Source organism: Mesoplodon mirus (genome assembly GCF_964341445.2).
Source record: "Mesoplodon mirus genome assembly, chromosome: 18".
NCBI classification, from domain to species: Eukaryota; Metazoa; Chordata; class Mammalia; order Artiodactyla; family Ziphiidae; genus Mesoplodon; species Mesoplodon mirus.
The window spans coordinates 24,063,418-24,090,121 of NC_138994.1; the positions used below are offsets into that span (position 1 = coordinate 24,063,418).

At 41.2% G+C, this 26,704-nt stretch overlaps 1 protein-coding gene across 21 annotated transcripts in view; it reads right to left on the bottom strand.

Moving 5' to 3' along the window:
• CEP112 (centrosomal protein 112) overlaps positions 1 to 26,704 on the bottom strand; it is a 401,854-nt gene that overhangs the window by 191,329 nt on the left and 183,821 nt on the right. For all 21 annotated transcript variants that reach the window (XM_082604740.1, XM_082604757.1, XM_082604756.1 and 18 more), the window contains one exon: positions 13,635 to 13,817. In XM_082604740.1, the coding sequence (XP_082460866.1) occupies positions 13,635 to 13,817 (183 nt within the window). The remainder of the gene's footprint in view (positions 1 to 13,634; positions 13,818 to 26,704) is intronic.

A 26,704-nucleotide genomic window follows, 5' to 3' on the forward strand; every position in this document is an offset into this window, starting at 1 on the left:
TAGCAGGTTCTTATTAGTCATCAGTTTTATACACACCAGTGTACACATGTCAATCCGGATTTCACTTTGATGAGAGCCATTTAACGAGAAACCATTTCGTGATGCAGCCGCATGACGCTTACTTTCCTCTCCACCTCAGTGCTGTTCAGACCTTCCCTCCTCTGGGGAGTTCCCTGGCTCTTTCGGGCACACGCAGCCTCCTGACCGGGAACACGGGGCAGGGAAGCAGGGAAGGGCGATTCTCTCATTCGCGGTGCTCTGCAGACTTGCTAAATTGCCTGGCGGAGTGGGAGCTCTTCCAGCGCGGGCTGTGTCCTATTTGTTTTGTGTCCCTTCTCTCAGCGCAGTGGCTGGCGCATGAGGGTGCTCCGTAAATGAGGAATGAACAAAGAGGTAAGTGAAGGAATCCTTGGAGACATAGTTCCATCTTAAGAGAAATCACTTGTTCCTTTTTCCTCTATTCATTTAAGGTGTAAAAGCGTTCACGAGTTACCTACTCCAGAAGTCGCCTTGCTGTGTAATATTTATCCGTTTTGAACACTGAAACGCACGCATGAGTGAGGCAGTGAAGGCGCGCGCGTTAAATAGGGAAGAGGGCAAACGAGAGAGGCTCCCCGTGGCGATTTCCAGCGGCCTCGCTGCTGGGCCCCGGGCTCCGCAGGGGCGCCGTCGGGGCATCTCAGGGCTGCGGGCAGCCTGTGGTCTCCTGTCTCCCGTGCCTCGACCTCGGAGGCTCAGACGCTGGGCTCCTGTGCGGCCCAGGACACACCCTGCTCCTCTGTGCCTCTCTGGCTGATCTCCAGGGCGTCTGCGACACCCTCCTCTGTCCCCAACCCGGCGGCTCTCCGTGGGCCCCAGCCTCCCGGGAGCGGCAGCGGGACCGGAAGTGGGGCCGGGCGGGAGCCGGGCTGGCGTGGGTGCAGGTCAAGCACGACCTGCCACTCCGAGCCGCGCTGCGGCTTTCACCTGGGTCTACCTTCCCATCGCTGGCTTCCCTGATCTCAGAGCCCGTGTCCCGCGGCAGGACTGGGCCACGTGGAGTCGGTCCTTACGGACTGCTGCTCATTTGGTGCAGCCGTCTGTTTACGTTGTTTGGCCACGGTTCACAAATTGAAATAAGTAAACTAACATTTACAGGGTTATTTGAAAATACTTGCCCATTTCAAACTCTCACAAGAACCCAGGAGTCAGGCATTATGGCTCCTGAATCACCACTTTTTCTTGGTTCCCTTGCCCTCATCCTTGAGTCGTCTTCCCAGTCTTCTTGTTCAGTGCTATGTCCTCCATCTTCTCTTAGGCAATGAGTGTGGTCCACCCTCATTCCATTCCCCTCCTGAGAGGGGGTCATCCTCACAGCTGGTACCTGTTGCCATCCATCCTGGTGACCCCCAAGCCTTTATTTCCAAAGGAGAGCTCTCCTCTGAACTCTAGCCTTATATTTCCAGGTGCCTAAGTGACATCAACACCTGGTGCCCTGTGCACATGGACCACAGCTCCGGCCTCCTCTCCCTCCCTCTCTGCCACATCAGCTTTCCCATCGCCAAAGCCTTGGCTAAGTCCCTCATCACCTGTCGCTAGGATGACTCCCAACGAGCCACCGAGCCTCCAACCTCACTGCCTTACGACTCTTAATCCTCTGCTTCAACTCTCCAGTGACTTCTGACTGTCGACAGTTATGATCTCTCCACTTTGTAGTGGACACGCCTATCATAAAGAACTGGAGCATGCGACCTAGCATGTATATGTGTAAATCTGTAACACTACCATATTAACACATTCTGCACATGACAAAAACGTACACAAAATAGATGAAATACAAATACACATAAATGGAAGTTCTTTTCTTTCTTCCTATATCCTAACGGACCCTACTTGGGAGAACACTGTTCTAAATAATTACCAGAAGGGGTAACAAGTGTTGCAGGTAGGACCCTGAGGTAAGGAAATGGAAGACACAGAAATGGCAGCACAGATGGACAGTATAAGCCCCAAGTTGGAGACCAGTATTCAAGGAGAGCTGGTCCTGACTTCCCAACATGGTGTAAAGTATTTTGCAGGTACTGATCATCCTACTCCTGTTTAGAATGCTTTTCCTATTCTAATTTGCATAGCAAATTTCTATTCACTAAAAACAACTCAATGCATATGGTATCAACCTTTTCTGATCACCTCCCCAGACCCTATCTCCCCACACTCCATAACTCCATCTCTTCTTTACCTGGGATCAAGGCACCTTCCTCACTTCACTGCACTTTGCTATACACACGTGTGTAACTCTAGAAGGCCTAAAGGCTGGGTCTGCTAGAGGAGGCCCCGAGATATAACTGCCCATTTCCACGCTCGTACTGTTACTAGTTCCTTACACACAAGGTGGGCAAGGCGGGCATGTAGGCAAAGTTTCCAGAGAGTAGAAAGCAGCCAGGAGGGTACCAACCTCCCTCCACCCCAAAGAAAGGGGGAGCTAAGCATCCTAAAGGGCCCGATTAAATCATCACATGGATCAGGTGGCACCATCAGCAAAAGGGTGCCCCCATGGGGACCTGTGGGCCAGGGCAGGTTGTCCTTCCTACCAGGGGTGTTACTGTGTCTCTGCTCTATGCAGCCTGGATGTGTCCTAAGATGTACCCTCCGTCTATGTGAAAGGAAGGTATTCTTTGCCCCCAGATGTTGGAAGGAACCATACTGCCCTCCTATCAGGACAGATGCACAAATGCCCGCTTCTCCATAGACTATATGAGCTGGAGGGCAGGGATCACTCCGTTTTGAATATTCCAAGGTTGACTACAGTGCCTGACACGTAGTGGGAGCTCAGCAGAGGACACCACTGAATGAATGACTGAATATCACAGATGTGGAAAACAATGATCAGAGATATGAAGTTGGTTACTCAGGTTTATAAAGCCAGTAAGTGGCCCTGAACCAGCACCTTTGTTTTCATATTCGAAAGAAATTGATCACTGCATCTAGGCCCATACGTTATTTATCACCTGTATGCCAGTGATGTCCAAATTCGTATTTCTGGAGTCTCAACCTGCATTTCCAACTCCCTCTCTGAACGCACCTCCATCTGGATATTTAACATGCAGCTCGAATATAACTTGGCAACAGCAGAACGCTTGTTTTCATTCCCTCCTAATTGTCCTCATAGCTGGCACCATCATCTAACTAGCTACTCAAACCCTAACTCTAAAGAAGTCCTCTTTCCCTCATTCCCCATAGCTTACCCATCAGCAAGTCCTACTGACAAATGCACACATCACACAGACACCCAGGACTGCCCGCAGAGCCTCACTGGCCTTTTAGAAGCGTGAGTCAGATCACGTCACCTTCCTGCTCAGAAGCCTCTCCTTGTCCTCCAATCGCATGCAGGGTCAAACCCAGCTCCTCAGAGGCCCTGCCCTTCCCGCACCTGCTCTGCTTCTGACACACAGGCTTCCTCTTCTCTTCCGTCAGCGTAGACAGCTACCCCTGGAGCGGCCTCGCTGACGGCCAGCGAACAGCCACCGGGCACGGTACCACAGCTCTGCACCTATCAGGGACTGTCACGCAATGCTCTCCTTGTTCAGTTGCGATTTGTGTTATCACCTATCTTCCCCCATTCAAGTGTAAGTTCCTTTAGAGCAAAGGACTGATCTATCTTGTTCTTTTCTGTAACCCTGAAAGGAACCCTCTTAGGGCCAGAGAGACCATTCCCTACACAACCTGGGGCAACGTTCATGTGAAAGCCACCTCCTGAAGGTGTATACCCCCATCCCCAGGGCCTGGCACAGAACTGCACTCAACATATCCTTATTGAGTAAATGAATCAAGTTGAAGGAAGGCTGTGTCATAAGCAAATTCCATATACATAATTCTGCCTAATTTTGACAGATAGGAAAACGTATGTGGAAATAAATTTGATTTATACATTATCCAAAGAGTCACCATTATAAAAATGTTCAAGTCACAGAGTTCCATTTTGTCAATATCGATATGGAACAATGAAACTTTGAAGAGCAATCAGAACAGTCAACAATAATTATGATTTTTCTGAGAAGATTTACTCTGCTATTCCTATTTCTGAATTGAATTTTTTTTAAGAAACACCGACTTTATGGCAATAGATTGTGATGTTTGCTGCATGTCGTACACCTCCACGGCTCTCAAAACCTGAACCAGCACAGTCACACAGGCTTTACAGGGGCCGGGGACACACAGGCTTTACAGGGGCCGGGGACACACAGCACCTCTTGAACTCAGGGCTTTTGTCTAACAACAGCCTTGGAAGCAATTTTTGAATAAATGAAGAACCAAAAGTTTTCCACCCTCACACTCTACTTCTCCTGTTGCACATGCCAGCAACATTTTATCTGGAGCTAGTGTAAAATTCGCCCAACAAGTGCGGATAACATTTACATTACAAAAATTAGCTTTTCAGGAAACATTTGGTAAACACATGCATTTTGTACGTTAAATGACATCTTTGCAAATAACGAAATAAATAAGGTCCCACTTGACCCTAGCGATCTGGGGTTTGTTTCATTAATAAAGACTGACTTAAGGAGTAAACTTAAGATGAATGAATCACCAGTTTAATCTTAACCTTTTTAAAGACCTACAACTTTCAAGTCCTTACTGGAAAATTCCCTCGTTTGAAGATGCTAGGCCTGGCTGGACCATTGCTGCATGTTCACTGAAAGCTCCTCTGTACCACAGAGCGATAACGTCACTGGGACACAAACACACCCATGTGTGCGCAAGCACACGCGTGCACACACACACACACACATCGAGAGAACTGCTGCATTGCAATTGCCCCACTAACAAGGAAAGAGACCCCAGATCCAGGCCACAAACTTCAGCAAACTTCATTATCTGAGGACACCATTAGCTCATTCTCAAATATTACTACTACTTTCAGGCTTTGACTTCATACCCGAGCAAAATAAATCCAAAAGAACAGGAAAAATAACACACATTTTCAAACTCTGCAAGTCTAATTGTGTATTGTTTCTTTATGATTTCTTGTGATCTTTCCCCAACCTCTCAGTATACAAATACCCAAAAGTACTTGAGAGGTCAGGTAACAATTTAAAATAATTGTTAAAACAAGTGAAGAAAAATAACTTTCACTAAATTTTAATATTTGTTTCAATGGAAAAATATTATCTCAAGTTCCACACTGATCCATCAATTAGGTCTCAATGAGGCCACTTTTTATTATCCAAAAGTTTCCTTCTAGCGACAATATTTTCAAAGGTTTTCTCTACACAAGTATTAAAGTAGTTTGAAAATAGACAATTATTTTCATGTAATGCCTTGCTCTCCTCCTCAAACGGGAGTTCAAGGTCTCCCCAACAGAAATTTCTGTGACTTTGCTCATGGAAAATGCTCAGGTATTAAATATCTTTCGTATCATGCAACTAGGCATGATTCCAATTAGTCCTGAACCAAAGACAAAATGACAGTTTAATGAGCTTCAATTTGCCAGCTCTTTGAACATTTGATGATATCATCATTTTGCCAATCATTTCTTGCACTCTGTCTTCAACCTCTCGGTCCCCCAAAATTACCTCAAATATACAAATGAAGACATCAGGGATGTCTCTTAGGGAACTGAGTCAGAAACCCAAAAATGACTTTTCCAAGACATCAAGAAGAGCTATTCGTTCCATATTTCCTCCCAGATAACTTCTGCCAACTTCCTCAGTAATTTCATTTAGGCAGAGGCGAGGAGAAGGAAGGGCAAAACGCTAAGGGCAAAGGGCTAAACGAAGGCATTTTCCCTTATGTCAACGGGAATGACATCCCTCATGTGGAATAGTGATTTATCGCTGGAGTATTTTATGTAAAAGAAAACTCTTCTGAAAGTTTTTCATTTTGACCAAAATTACTCTAGAACTCAGCTCAAACTGCATCAACATAATTTGTTTTTCTAATTGTTCTCTGTATTTCTATCAAGAAAGTCTCCAGGTTTGAACTTACTAAACCACCTCGACCTCATTTCGAGGAGGTTTTGACCAGCTGTTGCCATGTGATAGGATTCTTACAAGGATCCTTTTAGGGAAAAAAATGCCAACATTGAAGTCTTTGAGCTTTAAAAAGTCACTCCATTAAAAGGAATGGATATGTAATATTCCAAATTAGTATGTGGATATAACAGACATTCATCTATAGTAAACCATTCACAACAAACCATATTTCACCAATACTAAATGCAGATTCCTAAGCAATATTTTATAAAGATTGGTAGGTCCCACTGACCTAAAAGCTTACTGGATTCTTACTCTGGACATATCTTCTTATTTCAGTAATAATGTGAAAACCAAAAGTGAACCCATTTCAAAAGCACATTCATTTTTTCCATTCTACAAATTCTAAAATTTGTGGGAAGGAATTCTATTCCAAATAAAATATTAAGAAATGCATATCTCTTCAGAGTTTAGTTGGTTTCAGAATAGAGACACAGCCATGGCTGTCACTTTGGAGAAAGACTGAAACTACTGGCTAAGACCTGATTTGGATTTATATAGCCTGAGTTATGGGTATCAGTGTTTAAATCTAGCAATGTATTAAGAATCCAAAATTGAAAAGGTAATGGAATTTATGCAGAATAAATGAAATTCAGAGACAATGAGTTCCTCCATGAGCAGGCGAATGGGCAGGGGAAGTGGTTACGGGTGCCAGCTACACTACTAGTTATGTCACCTGGGGCAACTTACGGCACTTTCAGAATCTTTCCTCATTGATAAAATGGAAATACATACAAGTCATTTTCTGACCCAGGCAAGAAGGTCAAAACCATTTCCAAATAGGAAACTTAATCCTTATGGGGGACTAGAAGGGCTGGACGAGGTGATGCGGTGGAAGGGGCCAAGCAGAGAAATTCAGGACTGCTCTAGAAGGCACTGCTGACTCAAACCGGACTCGAGCAGCCCAGGTCAGTTACGACCGGCAGCACCGTAAAGTACAGCAACTCACTGAAAGAAACGCAAACTGAGATGAGAATCTCAGCATGGGAACAAAGGCAGCAGTGTCTCTCTCTCATGCCCGGCAGAGATTCACACAACCCTCTTCCTTTTTTGCCATGCCCAAGTCTCTCCAAAAATCTAAAACCTTTCTTGGAAGAGGCTGTGTAAAGAGCACTGAATTAAGAAGCCCTGGTTTGCTAGTTCTGTGACCTTGGGCAAGATAATGACCTTGGAACCACAGGTTCTTTATGTGTCAAATGAAAATAATTGGATGCAGTCATCTCTCGTGATGACTTAATCTGACAACATTATTGCTGGATACTCAGACACTCGATCTGACTAAAGGCTTCTTATCTGTCGGAACACGCTGTGTACACAGACTTGTGTTCCCTTGCAGTCTCCCGGTTTTCACCACTGCAGAGTGATCACATTATACCCTCCATTGTAAACATCCTCAGCATTTAATCATTAAGAACAACTTAATGTTCTTCAAAAACAATTTAAATATCTCTTTAAAAATTCATTAAGAATAATGAGAACATAGGACAGATTTTTAAAGCAATCATTATTGATTGATATGAAGTTGTTATTGCAAATGGAATACTTTGTATGTTATTATTTGGAAGGCTTGTCTTGAAAAGGAATATTCTTTATCTAAAAGTGGACCACATGCCATAGCATGTGGTTTCCATGGTAACTGCCACATTTAAAAAATATGCACAGGACTAAAGATACATTGTATAATACTTCGATAAATGGATCATTCTTAGAGAAATCAATTTCCTTGTCTCAGCCTGTTTTTGTTTATTAAACTTAATATAATTTTTTCCACAATGAGGACCAAGTTGAATTATTTATAATAGTTTAATTATAGGTAGATATATGCTACTTTTGTGCTTTTAAGATGAAAATAATTACAGAATTTTAGAATTATTATGGAAAAAGAAAGCTGGCGACCTACCAAAAATGTAGACTTTACTTGAAAGGGCATCTTTCTCTATTTTCTCCTAGTTAAGTACCTAAGAAATAGTATTCTTCTACACAGTAATATATACAATAATATATTAATGCAAATATGTTATTATTTCATATGTAATTCTATTACATCACCATTGGATACTAATAAAGTGAGATCTTTGCATCAATGCATCTGTTCAGGATATAAGAAGGACTTTTGTCCTATTTGGAAAATTCTGAATAACCTATGTTTTTCACGTCAGAAAAAGAATATTTCCTCCACAGTCTTTTAAAAATGGCTTAGTTGGGAAAAACCTCTATTTGTATTTTTAAACAAACACCGAAAGTTCTTGGGTTATCTTTTTTTTTTTTAAACATCTTTATTGGAGTATAACTGCTTTACATCGTTGTGTTAGTTTCTGCTGTATAACAAAGTGAATCAGCTATACATATACATATATCCCCATATCCCCTCCCTCTTGCGTCTCCCTCCCACCCTCCCTATCCCACCCCTCTAGGTGGTCACAAAGCACCGAGCTGATCTCCCTGTGCTATGCGGCTGCTTCCCACTAGCTATCTATTTTACACTTGGTAGTGTATATATGTCCATGCCACTCTCTCACTTCGTCCCAGCTTACCCTTCCCGCTCCCCATGTCCTCAAGTCCATTCTCTACGTCTGCGTCTTTATTCCTGACCTGCCCCTAGGTTCTTCAGAACCATTTTTTTTTTTTTAGATTCCATATATGTGTGTTAGCATACGGTATTTGTTTTTCTCTTTCTGACTTACTTCACTCTGTAGGACAGACTCTAGGTCCATCTATCTCACTACAAGTAACTCAATTTTGTTTCTTTTTATGGCTGGGTAATATTCCATTGTATATATGTGCCACATCTTCTTTATCCATTCATCTGTCAATGGATACTTAGGTTGCTTCCATGACCTGGCTATTGTAAATAGTGGTGCAATGAATATTGTGGTACATGTCTCTTTTTGAATCATGGTTTTCTCAGGGTATATGCCCAGTAGTGGGAGTGCTGGGTCATATGATAATTCTATTTTTAGTTTTTTAAGGAACCTCCATACTGTTCTCCATTGTGGCTGTACCAATTTACATTCCCACCAACAATGCAAGAGGGTTTAGGGCGTTAACTTTTAAAGCACTTCCGATCTAAAGATGTTTTGTAAGTGTTTCTGGAAGAGTCATATAGTGATAATACAGAAATGTAGGCTTATAACTTAAAATATGCTTTCTTTTGATTCATAATATCCACTAAATTGGATCTCCCAAAGCAACTGCATTTTTTGATGTTGAGGATAATGGAATTACCCATAAATTAAAATGAAAATTTGGCACATTAAAATAAACGTGCTAATTACATTTTGTGAAAGTACTTAAAGAATCTTAGGTTTTCCCACTGGATTTTATTCCCAAATGTTCTAACATATAGAGAACATCGTCAATTATACTGGTCAGTGCCCTTTACATTAAGCCCCATGTCGTATATTTCTCTCAGAATTGAGCGTTAGAAAAAAAATGAACTGGTATGATTTCTTACATTAGATATTTAGAATTACACAATTCATCATGTTTCACTCTTCACTGTGGCTTCTAGGCAAGCTCAGAGCTAAAACTTGTACTTAACTGGAGCATTTTCTTTAAAAGTATGGATTTTCTGATGTGGTTAATATCATTTATTGCTTAATTACCATTTTCAGTTATATTGCATCTGTATGTGCTTATCATAAAATGCTGCCTCAAATCCTTTTTGAAAGTGCTTGGAATATAAAGAAATTAAAATCAAACGTTTTCAACAGAAAAAGTACTAGCCACCCCAAAGCCCAAAGGTCATGTATAGGTTCAACAATAGTGTTCAGAACATACATATTGTTAAATTCACCCTTCGAGTAATCTTTGAAGAATAATAACCCATACTTAATCCACTGCACACATGTACACACCCAGTTTATAAATGGACATTTTATCTTGTGCCCAGACTCCCAAATTCATGGAAAATAAAGTAATGTTATCAAGATATAATTTTTAAAATTGTCCTATCATAAACATCTTTTTTGGAAAACTTTTTTTTAAGTGTAAGAGAGAAAGAAGAGGGGCTCTAAAAATCCCACATTTTAGAATCGGCGATCGATGTAGCCTCTTACTGTGAGTCAGTACGGCAAAATCCAGATGATCTGTCTTTATTGTGCAAAACTGTTCATATTAGAATCATGATTCTCAGTTTAGGGAATCAAGACAGGCATCAAGATGCCAGCATTAGGCAAAACCCACCTCACTATATACAAATTCCCAGTTAAATGTATTTTCAGATGTCACTGATAACCCTCTCCACTCTACAGATGGTGGTTCACAGTGGCTGCTGTGGTTCCTCTCACTACTCAATGCATCTGAACCTCAACAGCTCACAGAGACAGCTGTCCCAACATGGGGACACCCCCTCTGGGGCGGATCACAAAGGTCCTCTAGAACAGTCTCTACAGGGCTCATACACACCATTCACTTCAGCAGCAAACATCAAAGATCAAGCAGTCTCTGAGTGGTTCAGGGTCCTAAAAGCGCAACCAAGGCATCAAGGAATCTATGTTCTGTTTTTCTTCAAGTTCGAGGGCATAAACTGCAGAAATCCTTTCACTACATTGCAGTTCAAAAGCAAAACAAGAATTACATGAGGATTACCATGTTAGAAGAAGCTTTCCTAAGATGATCACAACAAAACTATAAAGTTCCTTTATGTTAAAAACATGATGGAATCAAGCAAATCATTCTCCAAAATAACTTCAGTAAGAGGGATGTGGCAAATGAGAAACATTTGATAATGAGGTTGCGAATTTCCATATGTCTTGAAATCTACTGATCTGGATGCTTTTCCTTAAACATTATGACCTCAGGTACATACCAGACTGAACATCTTATATGAAGGTAGGAAAATTTAATGTGCATTTTAGCAAATGTAAGCATCACAACATAAACTCTCCCATCGTTGAAAATCAAGGAATTATGGCAAAAATATAATGTATGCATAGAATAATTAGCTAAATGCACCAAAAAAAAAGAGAGAAATGGTTAATTGTCCTTAGTTGTATTACTGTATCTTATCGTTTCTCTATAAAACAAAAATTACTTGAATAACAATGCACCTGTAATAATTATATAGCATATTCACTGAAAGGGAGCTCCAGTTGATAGGATTCACCTTAAGGTAGGTGACTATACTTTATAACAATGGTTTTATTAGTATACAACATATTACATAGTTGAAAGAAGCCGAAAGTAGATTTTTAGTATATTGCTTGCAATCAAGAATGTGACAGAAGAAAAGCAGCAAACAAAGCCATTGTACCCAGAATAGATATTTCACTGGTCCTCTTTTGCTTAAATATTCCAACTAGTCCTTTTTACAAAATGGCCTCCATTGCTAAATGGCAGCAGCCCGGCATGAACTGAAAATCAAATGTCTCCCTGGAACTCAAATAAAACATTACACAATCCAGTATTTAAGATACTTGTGTTTGTTCTGCATCACACCACAAAACAGTGATTTTTAAAAAGGCTCTTCTAATTTTAAAAAATATGTCACTTTGGTTTTTTTGAAATTTGTGAATGGAATTCAGAACCTAAAAGGTATTATGCATTAGATTATTTAGACCACAATCATGAAAAGATATATTTGGAAAATTTAGTGCTTACCTGAGGAAACTGTGAATTAATAGCCCCAATAAATAGCCAAAAATGAATACAAGTTGTCAGCATTTTGGTATACACGATAAGATTTTTTAAAATATAATTTACTGATAAGAGTTTTTTAAAACTATGTTCTCTAAAAACAACTTAGTATAGCTTCTGCAGAAAATCATTTTCATTTTGATCAAGAGTGCATTTAGCCTAAGTTTCCAATGCTTACTAGCATTCCCGGGACAGCAATTCCAATTGTTCCAAGAAAGACAGAAAATCTCAGAAATATAATCGTATGCTACAGCATTTGAAGAGGTCAGATTACTACTTCAATTAGAAGAAATTCAATTAATAACTTCATTATACTCTCCCTGTGGCTTAATTATATGTAATAATTCTAAAATTTCCCTTTTGTTATCATTGGATGAACCGCACCCTATATATGGCAGATACGACATATGCAAAGTCACAAAGATTTCCTCTAAATTTGGCCTCTGTTTGTCTCAGCTTTCTACAACACCACGAAAATAATTAGAAGTTGTATAAATTAATGTATTTAACCGTATCGATTATTCAGTTCTACCATGCAAACAGATCCTACACTGATTCAGAACCCAAATATCCTCTCAGAGAAGACAATGGTAAGGCTTAACATCATCTTCAAAGGAGAATGTAAGTTTGAAAATATTCTTAACAAATTGTATGACTAACAATTAAAAGATCAGAATATATTTTATAAAGGCTCTAATGAGGTTGGTGGCAAAAATATAACACACGTTGATTTCACAGGAACCACCTGACTATTCTGGTACTAGGGCTACTACAATGACTACCTCTTAAATTAACAAACCCCCATAAAACAAATTTAAATAATTTTCCGAGAAATGCATGTGACTGACAAAAAAGCCTGTGCCTCCATCTTTATCCGAAGGTAAAACACAACCCAAGGTCATATGAAGATGACCAATAGCCCTATTCTTTGCCTTACCATCTCCCGCCTTCCACTCAAAACATAACATCTATTTAATCAGCAGTACTTTTATGTTTAGATAATTATGAAATTGCTTAAACACATATTATAACAAACAGAAGGTCTATTTCGTTGTTTAAAATCTATGTTATTTGGGGAGGAAGGATAACCAGGAAGAAGCTCATGTGTGGTGTGGATAATACGGCTAGATTTCAATGGGAGAGAGGTATTTAGACCTAGTAGATGGTATGGTTCTATTAGAAAAGAAAATTATCTTTTTATTGTTATCAATTGCTCTTCAATTTTTCTTTAATAAAATTTCACAGCAACCTCCTCAAGAGGATACACTAAAGGCCTTTGATTATATATACCGTAAAGAATGTATTGTACCACAAAGAAACACACCCGATAAGATTTTTTTCCATCTGAAATTTATAAAGGTAATTTTCCATGCTGACAGTGCACATTCCATCCCTAAGTTTGAAGAGTCAAATGCTGCCACAGCTGGGGGTTATTCTGCAAATGGCCTCCAGCAGGGACTGCAGGGGTGAGGCAGGAGGCGTGGCGTGCTCATGGGGGGTAGCCCTTCTCTTTATCGGTTATCATCTCAGTAACCTAATCAAATATAGACTCCAAAGAAAAAAAGCAACACTAGGAAGGAAAAGCAAATATTAAAACAGCTGCTTGATTACCTACAGAGATTAAAACAAAAAGCAAGGAGTGAGGCTGATATATTTCCTAGGGATTTGCTAAGGCTGAGGGGAGGGGTAAGGGGCAGATACCTTAAAAAAAAATCCATCATGAAAGGAACTGAGACAAGATTATAAAAAAGGGGCCAAGTTATAGCGCGCCATGGGATTTTTAATCTGGCTACCTGTGGTTTCTGTAGTTAAAGCTTCATTCATCCCCCAAAAGAGGGGGTGGGGAGAAAACAAAAAAATCACATTTATTTGTCAGTTTTGCAAATGATCAAACAGCGTGCATCAACAAGAATAATAAGAAAACATGAAACGCTGATGACTTTTTAAAAATAGATCCCCGTGTTATCAAATATCATTGATAATTACCTGTGAATCTCGCTTCTTGAACTCTTGGGTTTGATTTTCGTGCTCCATATTGGCAGCGTGAAGCTGTTTCTCCAGGTCTCCAATTTCCCGTTCATGGTCTCGGACTAGGCTCTCCTTCTCTGCGTTATGCCGCTGTAATAGGTGCGTCTTCTCCTGTTCATGCTCCAGCTTCAGCTCTACTATCTGATTGGACAATGAGGACAGTTCATCAACAGAACATCCTTGTCGTCATGACAACTCATGGCCAGCTTAATTTTTCTCTAATTTGCCCAAGTTGAAAATTTTATTTTTTGCGTCATTATTACCTCACCCTTAAAATACTCTCATTTTGGGGGGGGGTGGATTTTATCTAAACCTCCTAATATTCAAGACAGTTGGGCATATTCAGTAAATCCTTCTGCAATCTGTTGACACAAATGCCTGAAACATTGAAAAAAATTATGTCGAATGCTAGGTATTTCCTCCCCAAGAATTTGGGTATTACTGACCAGCAATGGTTATAAATGGTTAATAGTCAGTACGCTTTGCTTTTTGCTGAAATATATACAACGTAAAAAGCAGCAATTAAATCGGTCAGTTTTCTTTATGGTTTTCAAATAAAAGATCGAAGCTAAGTACGCATCTGGATTATTGTATATACAGTTGTCTTTCTAAAAATAAAATGATAAATTTCAAAGCTCTATTATCTCGTTGTCAGCTACGGTATACCAACATAAACAGATGTTATGTGCTCCAGAGGGGTACCTGCTGTGCTGCAGGCTTGCGCCATGATTTCATAAAAAGCATTCTATTCTCAGGATCCTTTCCCAGTCCACTCCACAGTGGAGACTGTGACCTTGGCCAGTCTCAGCCTCTCCCTGCTAGACTGAATGGCAGCCCGAGACCGAGGGCCTGGTTGCCGCAGCTTTGATACTAATCCTCCCAGGCTGTGCACAATGGCACCCTACCTGGCCTGCACACTATAGCCAGCCAGGCTGTCTTTGAAGCAGGTGATGAATAGGGACTGCAGGAAGCCAGCTTCCCCAGTGAACTCCAGGCCACACAGCTGCTAAGAACAGTCACTTGGATTTTTCTTCAGTTTTGGTGGATTTCAGGGGAAAAACTGCTGTTATCTAGAATACGTTGTGTTATTTTCGGCGTGAGAATCCATCTTCAAAAAAGCTAACAGTAGGAGCCTGCTCCAAATCGATCTTGTTTCGTGCAATGAATCACCAGACTACCTTATCTTAAAGCTATAGCATTCATTTCTCCAGGCATGCATGCTGCACCACATTTCAGAAGTTATTTTCTCTGGAGATTTAAAATTCTCATCCTCTAATTGCAAATTAAGAATCAGAACACAGATTAAAATTGCTTTTAAATGTAGGTTTCAAAATGTTTTCTTATTGTGATTTTTCTTTGAGGGTGGGAAAATCAACCATAAACTCCCGACCACTCATGAATTTACTATACTATTTAGAAGAAAGAAAAGTATACTAACTCTGGAATATACACACTTATCGGAACAAGATAGTACAGAAAATAATACGGAAAATTTTATTTTGCATCTGAGAACAAAGACACATTCTAGTGAATTTATGTCTGTTTAAAATTTAGGGATCTTTCTTGCATATTATTCTACTATAGGCAATATACAGAAAAAATGCATATAAATTTTCTCTTTATATAGTATGCCAAGTAGAAAAGTTTTCTATGATTATTTAAAATAACTGTGTGTGGTTTTCTCTGTGATTCACACAACTACAATGTTAATCCCAACGAAAAAGAGAATTTAAAATTTTATTGATATTACTGCATCATTTTCAGGCAGCCAAGTATATGAATTATTGAGTTAGGATATTTTTAGAACAGTCTTGGACACATTATTATTTCTACTCAGTGTTATACTATCAAGCATTATAATAATGAAATTATAAATTTTAGTAAAATATTTAAACATGTAGCACACTGAAAGGAGACAGAAAGAGGTAAAAAGTTCTACTGAGATGTGATTCTCAAAAGCCTCAAAAAAACCGGGAGAATGGTGTGATTTTAAATTGACAGAAAGTAAAATACTTTACAATACTCTAAGGAAAAGTAACCAATTGACCTATAATTAAGGCAGAAGAATTACAGAAGTTTTCCCCCAAGAAAAGACACAAGACCAGGACTGGCTGTGAGATCGTTAGTAACAGCGCTGCCTTGGTCTAGGCTCCAGAACCAATACCCTTCCATAGAAACTCTGAGTTATCTGAGGAGTTCTGACACTTGGACCAGTGACCCTGCTTTCCGTTCACTCATTTTAAAAAGTCAGGAACAAATGAAATAGAGATAATGGCATTTGAAGCCTAAAGATAGATGATCATAAGTTAAACTATTAAAATAGTTTGCTGTTTTGTCAGGGTCTGTTGCTCAGTGATGCTGGTTAATGAACAAATCTCAAGGTTGCCAGAGCCTTTTCAAATGAAATCACTCAGCCCTGTCTGCTCAATCCAATGCTGTTTGGCCAACTTCTAGAGGTTACAAGCCCTTTCTAGTCTTTGCCTAGGTTTCCTCACTGTCAGTAATTTCAGGCAGGGGTGTCCTCTCCAGATTAATGGTAGAGTCCAGGAGAAAAACCCTAATGTTCTGGGAACATCTTGATGATGATATTCATAACCATATTCAATGCCATCATCAAGGTGGATCTGTGTTAAAATACAACCTAGCCCCTTCCAGGTAGATAAATGTCCTTTACATGTGGGTGCTTCTCAACGGCAAACAGGAAGTAGCATATCCTCTTTACCTTGAGCTACTAGATACTTTTAGTTGACCACAACAATGTGCAATGGAGCTAGTGGTTACCAGGAGGTGGTACGTCATGGAGAGTGTGGAGGATGGGAAAGCAGACAGCATCCGCAAGGGTGAATGATGAAGTGGTCAGTGGGGTCTCTAAGTCAAGGTGGTCCGGAGCCCATAATCTATGCTCCAGGGGGAAGAGGAGGCCCCATCACTAAGGAATTCTTAAGTAAGGCTAGGTAAAGAGCTCCCTGTAATGCAGGAGGGAAGGCTTTAAGCTCCCTAATCCAAAAGCATGGAGCTGTGGGCCAGGTAACTATGCTTGTAATGCTACTCGACAGGTGTGAAAGCAGACTGGCATGTCTCCCAGGACAAAGGGGAGTGATTAGGCCTCACGTACAAGCACCTGGGAGCACCTGTCAGCCTTGGTGACGCTGGACTTGATAGCCTGCTGGTTGGGGCCTGCGTGAGAAAATGGCTTTATTGCCTAGAAGCTACTAGGTTGACTCACATGAAATTATCCAACAGGAGATGAATAAGGGCCCTGCCCCACCCACTACGCCATCCCAACACACTCTGACCTTGAGGTCCTGAGGTCCCTGAAGGCACAGCCCTCCTCCCAGACCAGATCCTGCCGCACATGTCGATGGCCTCCTCCCTCCACCTGAAGCTCCACGCATGTGTCCTGGGGTAGGAGCACACCCAGGCCCTGAGACGACAAGATGCGGGTGCTAGACAGCCAAGTCCCTGAGGGCCTTGGAATACACACGCTAAGTTCTCCTAACTGTTTTACAGCAGAGTTAGTGCTAGCAAATATGGCCTGAACACGCTTCGATAATCTTATTTTTTGAAGTCATTACTTCTCCGTACACAGTATATAGAAGATCAATGCATCCCAGTAATACTCCTCAAGGTCAGAAATTCCAAAACCAGAGGAGTAAATTATAGATGTAATAGAATGCACCCAACACATAAAAAAGGAGGACTTGCAGTATAAAAATATTAACTGAAATAACCTCAAATGTAACCAGATGACAAAATCTATATTCTGCAAGCCCCATCATTCTGGGTGGGAGGAAAACATACCTTAAAAATCAGAAACAACTAGAGTGATAGGAGAACTTAGTAAGAACATGACTGCAATGAAAGAAGAACTCAAAGACAAGAAGATAAAACAACAGAATTAACTAAGGATCAAATAACTGTATCACAAAATAAGTTCTAAATTAGAAACAACGAGTTGAATAAACAGGGCTAAAAATGGAACCACTGATATAGACGAAAGACTGGAGATAATCACAGTAAAGGTCCATGAAGGACACAAAGAAAAGATAATATAGAGAGAAAGTGGAAAAAGAAAATCCGTGTGTGGGAAATTCCCTGGTGGTCCAGCAGTTAAGACTGCACTTCCAATGCAGGGGACACGGGTTCGACCCCTCATCGGGGAACTAAGACCCCACGTGCCACGCAGTGCAGCCAAAAAAAAAAAAAAAAGAAAGAAAGAAAATCCGTGTGTACACAGGTACATTATCAGAAAACTTCCCTGAAATGAATGAAGTTGAATGCCTATATCGAAAAAGCAAACTGTATACCAAGAAAAACTGATTTAGACTGAGTAAAAGAATGGCTCAAGAATACTATAACTAAACTCAAACATGGAAAAACTCAAAGATTACAGAACCTAAACCACTCTTGGAGAAAAAAATACTTGAGGACGAAATTTAAGCAACCAAGAGATGACTGACAAAGCTGTGTTAAGAGCAACCTTTGTGCCAAAAGGCAGTGGGTCAATGTGTGCAAGCTTCAGAGAAAGAAAGGAGGAGCAGAGACTTTCATGCCCAGCCAAACTATCCTGCAAAATAAGGGAACAAATGGTGACTCTCAAGCAGGCAGAAACACAGTGGATATGACAGCTACATGCCCTTCTGGGAAAAATGATTTGATGAAATCTCAGCAGTCAACAGATGAATCAAAATAAAGGACTCAGATATGAAAAAAAGTTCTGGTGGTGTACATATAATCGATTTAAACTTAAAAAGCTAACTATATGACTGTGAGAAGCATGGTTATGGAACAGAATATAAATGTTACAAAAATCAACAATGTATAAATAATACTATAACTGACAGAAGAAAGGTAGGGGTAGGTGGAAGGAAGTGGAAGCACGTTACTTTTATCTTTTCACAACAGGGAGTAAAAACTGAACCATAAAATTCAAAAATGCCTCTAATCTCAATGTATCTGTAATCTTTATTTCTTAACTTTCTAAGAAATCATTTCTTGTATGGTAAAGAAACAATTTTCTAAACTTCAGAAATTCCTTCAGTTTCCCCTACTTTTTTACTTTAACTGATTTCACATAAAATTAAATATTTTAGTAAAAGTGACAAATATAGCATGGTCCCATTTTTTAAAAACTGCTTTTGTCTCTATAGCTATCTATCCTTCTACTATCTCATAGAAGTGTCTGGGATGATAACCATCTAAGATGAACAACAGTCATCTCTGGAAGATAAGATTTTGCTAGAGTTTTTGCTTCCTTCATCGTATGCATTTACTATGTCAAATGGCTACAGCTCCCTTTGTGGGGAATATTAACTTGTCGCGTTGCAAGAGTCTTTATCAAGAGACATGGTCTCCCTTCAAGCACATGGATTCTGGGTCTGTGAACTGTGAACTGAAATCTGGAAACTTGAACCATGATTTTCCATTGAAGTGGAGAACTGTCTAAAGTTCACTTGCCAGCTCACTACGCCATTTTATATGAGGGGCTTGAGCATCCGTGGATGTGTGTATCCGATCCCCTGTGGAGACCGAGGGACTCCTGCAGTCAGAAGAGAACGGCTTCATCTACTTTATCACCAAATTGACTTGTCACCTGCACAGTCTCTGCCCTCCTGACTTGAATGCCTGGCTGGCCTTGTGGCCCAGGGAATCCTTCCTTCTGTGTGCTGGACCGTCTGCACCCCTCTCACAGTGACCCCAGCGCTCTCTGCCTCATCAGCATTGTCTTCTCCACTGGATCATGCTCATCAACATGGATGTTTTCGCTGTATCCTTCCCCTGACCCTACATAACCCTCCAGAGACCACCCCACTTCTCTGCTCCCCTTTCTTTCAAACTCCCTCCACGGGCTGCTCATACCCTGTTCTCTCCCTGCCCACATCACTCGGGTTTTGTTCCCACTTTCTACTGAAACTGGACTTGTTCAAGGTGGTAAAGACCGTCTTGCCAAACCCAGTGGTCAGCTGTCAGTCTCCATCTAACTTCCCGTCTCGGCGACACCTAAACAACAGGTTACTCACGTCCTCCTTCCTGAAACACTGGCTGCACATGGCGTACGGGAAATCACACCTCCTTGGTTTTTCCTTCTACCCACCAGCTGCTCCTTCTCAGACGTTTTTGCTATTTCCTCCATCTCGTCCCCATGTCTAGTTGTCACTGCGTCCCTGGGCTCAGTCCTGACACTTCCTTTCTTTTCTCTCTTGCGTGTCAGTGTCTGTCACCACCATTCATCTGGTGGCTCAGCGGGGAAGCTGGAGTCATATCTGAGTCCCCTCTTTTCTTCATGCTCCATTTCCCTTTCATCCACAAGTCCTGCCTGCAGAGCACAGCCCAAGGTTGACCCCCCACCCTGCACTGCCCTGCCCCGGTCCAGCCACGGTGACCTCTCATCAGCCTCTGACTATCAGACTCCAGTCGCCTCCTGACCACCCTCCCTGCGTCCTCTGCCACCTCCTGTACAATCAGCGCTCCACAAAGCCGCGAGAGGAATCTTTCTAAACACAAACCAGATCTTGCTCAAATGCTCCAGTGGCTTCCCGCCACTCGCAGGACAAAATCCAAGCTCCCACCACAGTCGACAGGACTTGATAGGATCTGCCCCACCCCTGCTCACTCCATTCCAGCCACATCCCTGCCCGTTCCCTCTGCCTGAAATCTCCTTTCCTCATCTCAGGTTCTGTAAGGTTTCCTCCTTCACTTCATTCAGGTTTTAATTCAAATATCACTTCTTTAGAGTCCTTCACTGATGACCTTCTCTAAAATAACGTCTTAGATGAAATGACACCTTCTATAAAATAGCCCTTCACTCACAGACACCTTGTCCTGCTTGACCACAGCAGTGACCATGACCTTACGGAACAGTACATCCTAAGGCTGGGGGACTGTTGCCTCCTCCACCATAAGTACAGACTCTCCTGTGTTCACCCACATCCTAAGCGCCCAGAACAGTGTTTAGCACAGAGTAGTTGCTCAGTAAACATGAATTAAGTGATGAATGATTGCAAAGATGTGACTTGACCTTAGATTTTTAAGGTACCTGGAGAGTGGGATCATTGCTTAGCCATATCACTGTCTAGGAAACATTTTTTAAAATGAAGTATCCCTAAAACAAATCATCTATGCTTCATATTACAGTCACTGAAAAAAACTATGTTCAACTTTGCCCTTTTCATTCCCACTCTAGGTAAAGGTGCATTTGTTTGAACCTTGATGAGAAAAGATTCAAGCCGAGAAAAAGAAAAAAAAAAAAAAGAAAAAGGAAGAAAAGGCCCTGCCTTCAGTACTTTTCACCAAGTATCACTGCACATTCTATGAACCCAGGCTCCCAAAACTTGGCCTGGACTACAGGCCCAGGCTCTGTAGCTTCATAGTCTGCATCTCTCATTCTGGACCCTACGACACCAGGAACCTGACTCTGCCTGCTGCCTGTAAGACCCATCTGTGCCCTGTAGCACGGCTGCACGCCCTGGATCCAGGCAGTTATGGAAAGAAAGAATTTGAAAGACTTAGTGCATCATTGGATCAGGGATTGAATTTGTCTTGATCACCACCGAGGAGTCCAGTGACTGTAGTTGAAGCTCAAAAATGATTACAAACTGAAAAAGGAAAGCCAAGCAAAAAAGACTTTTAAAAAGAGCGTGATAAGGTGAGCAAGAAGAAAAAGGCAAAGAGAATAACAGAGGTGTACTAGATGCAGAAATTAATAAATCATGTGAAAATTCATTTTGAAGAAATTTTAGGGAGACTCACAGATTCACGATCATCAACCTCAACCTCATCTGGGACCTCAATACCAAAAAGAAATTTTACCAAGCTGTTCTAGTCTGATCAGTCACGCCATCACCAAAATAATTTCAAACAATCCCCACTTCCGTCAGCTCTCCTGTCCATGTAATTCCTTCAGTGTCAGCAAATGATCTTCCCCCTTGTTTCACGGAGAAAACCCTCAGGAATCAGAACGTCCTCATTTTCCCACTGCAGATCGACAGACTTCTGTGCCCTGTCCAGCCCTCCCCTTACAGCTGAGGCCTCGGCCTGTCTTCCCAGGCCGGCCACCACGCCTGCGCTGGGAGCGGGTACCCTGTCTCCTCTCTCTTGCTTTCTGCTATGTCCTTTCCCAGTGTAGACTGAATGGTCTAATTTAAAAGAGGTCCATGTCTTCAGGCTATATTACCTAAAAAATCTAGATAACTAAAAACTAAAATACTTACAGAGAAAAAACTTGGAATTGTACGCTATCTGCTTTTTAAATGTCTCAACTGCTCTTAAAATTTCTCAGTTGCTTATCTTGTATAATTTCTGACTTGTCTTTGCTAGTAAAATATTTTGTTTCAAATAATGGCAATGTGTAATGATTTGGCCCTTCAGTGTTTTTTATCATCATCAACAATAAGTATTTATTCTTTCTGGAGAATTTGACCACTTGTTTATCTGTTGAACTACATTTCCCTTTAAAGGCTTTGTAGTGAAAAGAGAAGATATAAAATATAAGATTAAAGAATGATATGATGGGATTGCCAAAAAAAAATCTCCATAGTTCAGGAAATCCTAGCATGCCTGCTTTGTTGTTTGTTTCCAACTTGAATGAGGTTTGTGAAAAGACAATTAGAATTGTCTTTTTGTTCCAATGGGTTATACAGGAAAGAAACAGGAAATCTTGATGAAAGCTTGGGCTTTACAGGATATTTGTGTGAGTGTTTATCCCATGTGTTTGATGTTTTTCTCTCCACATCTGCACGCTTTATGCCGGCGTTTTGGCTAAAATATTTTAAAATACCACTTTGCTTTTTTCACTTCATTACAGTTCCTGGCATGATGCTTTCTAAATGGGAGTGGCTCACAAATTGCACTGAATAAGGAAATTGAGGCCCAGAAGGCACAAGTCATTCATTTCCTCTGGATGTGAGTTCCCTCATTATAAAATGTGAGGATTGGACCGGATAAGTGCTTCTAAAACTTTTCCACCAAAGCACCCCTCACAGCAGTGAGAATGAATAATATCTCCTGGGGGATCTGAGGGCATAGCCTGAAGCAGCCTCTGCGAACTGGAAGTTTCTTTGAAATGTCCTATTTTATCTTAAAAATTCATGAGAATTCTGCATTTTACAAAACAGGAAAAGTCTATGTTTGTTTTAATATGAATGTTACCTCAATAGTAAAACCACTTTGCTTTCCTACAAAGTAATCAAGTGAATCCAACACTCCAGGAAACAGGCATCAGGCCCCTGCACCCCAGCGCTCATGCGCTGCCCCAGGGGCCGCCTACCCTGGTTTGAGAAGGGCCTGGTGAACGGCATGTAAATCCCCTTCCACGGTGAAACGCTATACCTGTAGCATTTAAGATTTGTAGATTCCTAAGCAAAGACAAGACAATAGAAAAGTTGTCACCCTCGCACTTGAGTGGCAGGTAGAGAAGGCAGGTATGGACAGGTGTGTAAGTAAGTTAGAGACGCCTACGGCTGTCAAGAGGCACATGGGGCCAGGCGGGAGGCTGGGGGCGAATCAACGAAGGCGCAGGTCACAGAACGTCGGATCTGGGAGGGACATCCACCCGCAGCGTTCAGGCAGTCACCTCAACACGCTCTTGTGGGCAACTTACTTTGTTACGAGACGAACCACTGCACATTTGAATAATTCTTTAGGAAAGAACCACCTCGAAATGACCCATAATGTTCCACACCCAGAGGCTCAATTTCTGCCCTTTGGAGCCCCCTGGGGGTCCGTCAGAGTGAAGTTAAGAGCATGGCTCATGTTCGGGTCTGATCTCATCACCTATTAACTGTGCGGCACCTTCGGCCAGTGACTTAACTGGAGGTGCTCAGTTTCTACAACTGGAGATGGAATAATAAACAATGGCACTGCCTCGCACGATGACTGTGAGGACGGGAAGTGGCTGAAGTCACCTAAAGCAGGTGGAAACGGTACCCGGCTCAGAGTATGACCTCCTGACTATTGGCTATTACGACTGTTATTACACAAACCAATCATAAAATTTCCTCTATTCCAGACCTTGGAGTTAAAGACAGATATGCAACCCTCCTCGGTCTTCTCTTGGGAAAACACCCTTATTCCTTGATATATTCCCTCTGACCTAGACCCAAACGTTCCCGTATTCTGGAAACTCTGCTTTGAACATGTTTGAGTTTGTCAGCGTCCTACTTAAAATGTGGTGACCAGAACTGACTTACTCCTCATACGACCTGATGGGAAAACAATACAAGGAGGCCATATCTTTTACCCTCCAGGATCCATCGCCCCAGGGAGTTCTTCCTGTCTTGCTTGGCACCCCCCGCCTAGACAACCTTACATCTCCCCCACTGCATACTTTCTGCGGATGATTTTCTGAACCAAAGCATGGAATTTTATATTCAATCCCAACAAACTTAATCTTCTTAATTTCATCTGTTTAAAGCTTCAGAAAACTGATTTTCATATCCCACATGTTAACTACTCCTCTAAACTCTAAGGAAGCAGGAAACTAACCTCTTATATCATTACCCAGTGTGACACATAGAAATCTCACTTAGGGTGACAATCATCATTCAGAGATGGCCCTTTGAACTATCCCTTAACCCCATAAATGAACCAATGGCTAAACCATATTTCCTGTTCGGCCTTCAAGAAGGACTTTGTCAGACGGTTGAGTGAAGTCCAAATCTATCACATCTATTCCTCTTTCCTTATCTACCAGCCTGGCCAGTCTGCCCAAAGAAGGAAATAAGCTCAGTTTAATCGGCTTCCCTTTCAGTGAACTCGCTTGAGCTGGCTCATAGGGACCTGCTACCATATGCCTATCTTTTCTCATGATAAGCTTTCACAATAAAAACCTCAACAGTTTGGAGTGGTCGGGGCAATGCTGTTCCAGTTAATAGAATTTTCTGCTTAAAAAAAAAAAGGTTTTAAAAAGTTTGTATATTATCACATCAAAAAATATTCTCCTAAAACCTACTAGCTCATATTCCTGCTTTTATCTTTCCTTTACAAGTTACTGCCTGGGATCTTCACTCTCAGCATGGATTCTAGTGAACAGGCCTACAGACATAGGAAGAATAAAAGCAGGTGAAATCTGCACTGACCTCAGAGATCTTTGTGTGGTTTTTTAAAAATTCCTATTATATACTTGTAAAACATTTATATCATTTCTCTTTTTCATGAAAATGAAATACAGAAAAATTGATGCAATAGTGTATGGTTTCTATTAGTAGTATGAATTCTTTAAAGAATTAATCAGGGCTTCCCTGGTGGTGCAGTGGTTGAGAGTCCGCCTGCTGATGCAGGGTACACGGGTTCGTGCCCCGGTCCGGGAGGATCCCACATGCCATGGAGCAGCTGGGCCCGTGAGCCATGGCCGCTGAGCCTGCACGTCCAGAGCCTGTGCTCCGCAACGGGAGAGGCCACGACAGTGAGAGGCCCGTGTACCACAAAAAAAAAAAAAAAAAAGAATTAATCAGTTTTCCTTTTTTTTTTTTTTTTTTTTTTTGCGGTACGCGGGCATCTCACTGTCGTGGCCTCTCCCGTTGCGGAGCACAGGCTCCGGACACACAGGCTCAGCGGCCATGGCTCACGGGCCCAGCTGCTCCACGGCATGTGGGATCCTCCCGGACCGGGGCACGAACCCGTGTCCCCTGCCTCCGCAGGTGGACTCTCAACCACTGTGCCACCAGGGGAGCCCCAGTTTTCCTTATTAAGTATTTTTGATCAAGACTTAAAAGACAAAAATTTGGTACAGTTTTAAATCTATCACCCAGAGAAAAGCCTATGAAGCTCAATATTCCTTCAAACGAGTTTATATGAATTTACTTTTTCACTAAAAAAGTGACTGTCACGTTAAAAAAACACTATCACAATGTGGAAAGTAGAGCATGTGAGAAAAGAATCAACCATGATTCCACCATCTGAAAAATAATTAACATCATTGTTCGAATATTTCTGTCCAATTTTCAAGGTTAAGGATAATTGGCCAGAAGAGGTAAACAAATTTTATGACTCTTGGTAGATACTGCCAATGTCCTTTGGGCTACATGAATTTATAACGCCACTAGCAATATATGAAAGTACCAGTTTTACTAAACTTTGGCCAGCTTTAGATGGTACATCACTATTCTAATTTGCATTTTTCTTAATACCAAGGCTGAAGATGTTTCTACATGGCCGTGTACTCAATTTATTTCATATATGTTTCTTTTCCTTTGCCAGGTCATTTATTGGAGCATTAATGATTTTGTTAAAATTTATGCTAATCTACAGATTCAATGCAATCCCTATCAAACTACCACTGGCATTTTTCACAGAACTAGAACAAAAAATTTCAAAATTTGTTTGGAGAAACAAAAGTCCCCGAATAGCCAAAGCAATCTTGAGAACGAAAAACGGAGCTGGAGGAATCAGGCTCCCTGACTTCAGACTATACTACAAAGCTACAGTAATCAAGACAGTGTGGTACTGGCACAAAAACAGAAAGATAGATCAATGGAACAGGATAGAAAGCCCAGAGATAAACCCACGCACATATGGTCACCTTATCTTTGATAAAGGAGGCAGGAATGTACAGTGGAGAAAGGACAGCCTCTTCAATAAGTGGTGCTGGGAAAACTGGACAGGGACATGTAAAAGTATGAGATTAGATCATTCCCTAACACCATACACAAAAATAAGCTCAAAATGGATTAAAGACCTAAATGTAAGGCCAGAAACTATCAAACTCTTAGAGGAAAACATAGGCAGAACACTCTATGACATAAATCACAGCAAGATCCTTTTGGACCCACCTCCTAGAGAAATGGAAATAAAAACAAAGATAAACAAATGGGACCTAATGAAACTTCAAAGCGTTTGCACAGCAAAGGAAACCATAAAGAAGACCAAAAGACAACCCTCAGAATGGGAGAAAATATTTGCAAATGAAGCAACTGACAAAGGATTAATCTCCAAAATTTATAAACAGCTCATGCAGCTCAATAGCAAAAAAACAAACAACCCAATCCAAAAATGGGCAGAAGACTTAAATAGGCATTTCTCCAAAGAAGATA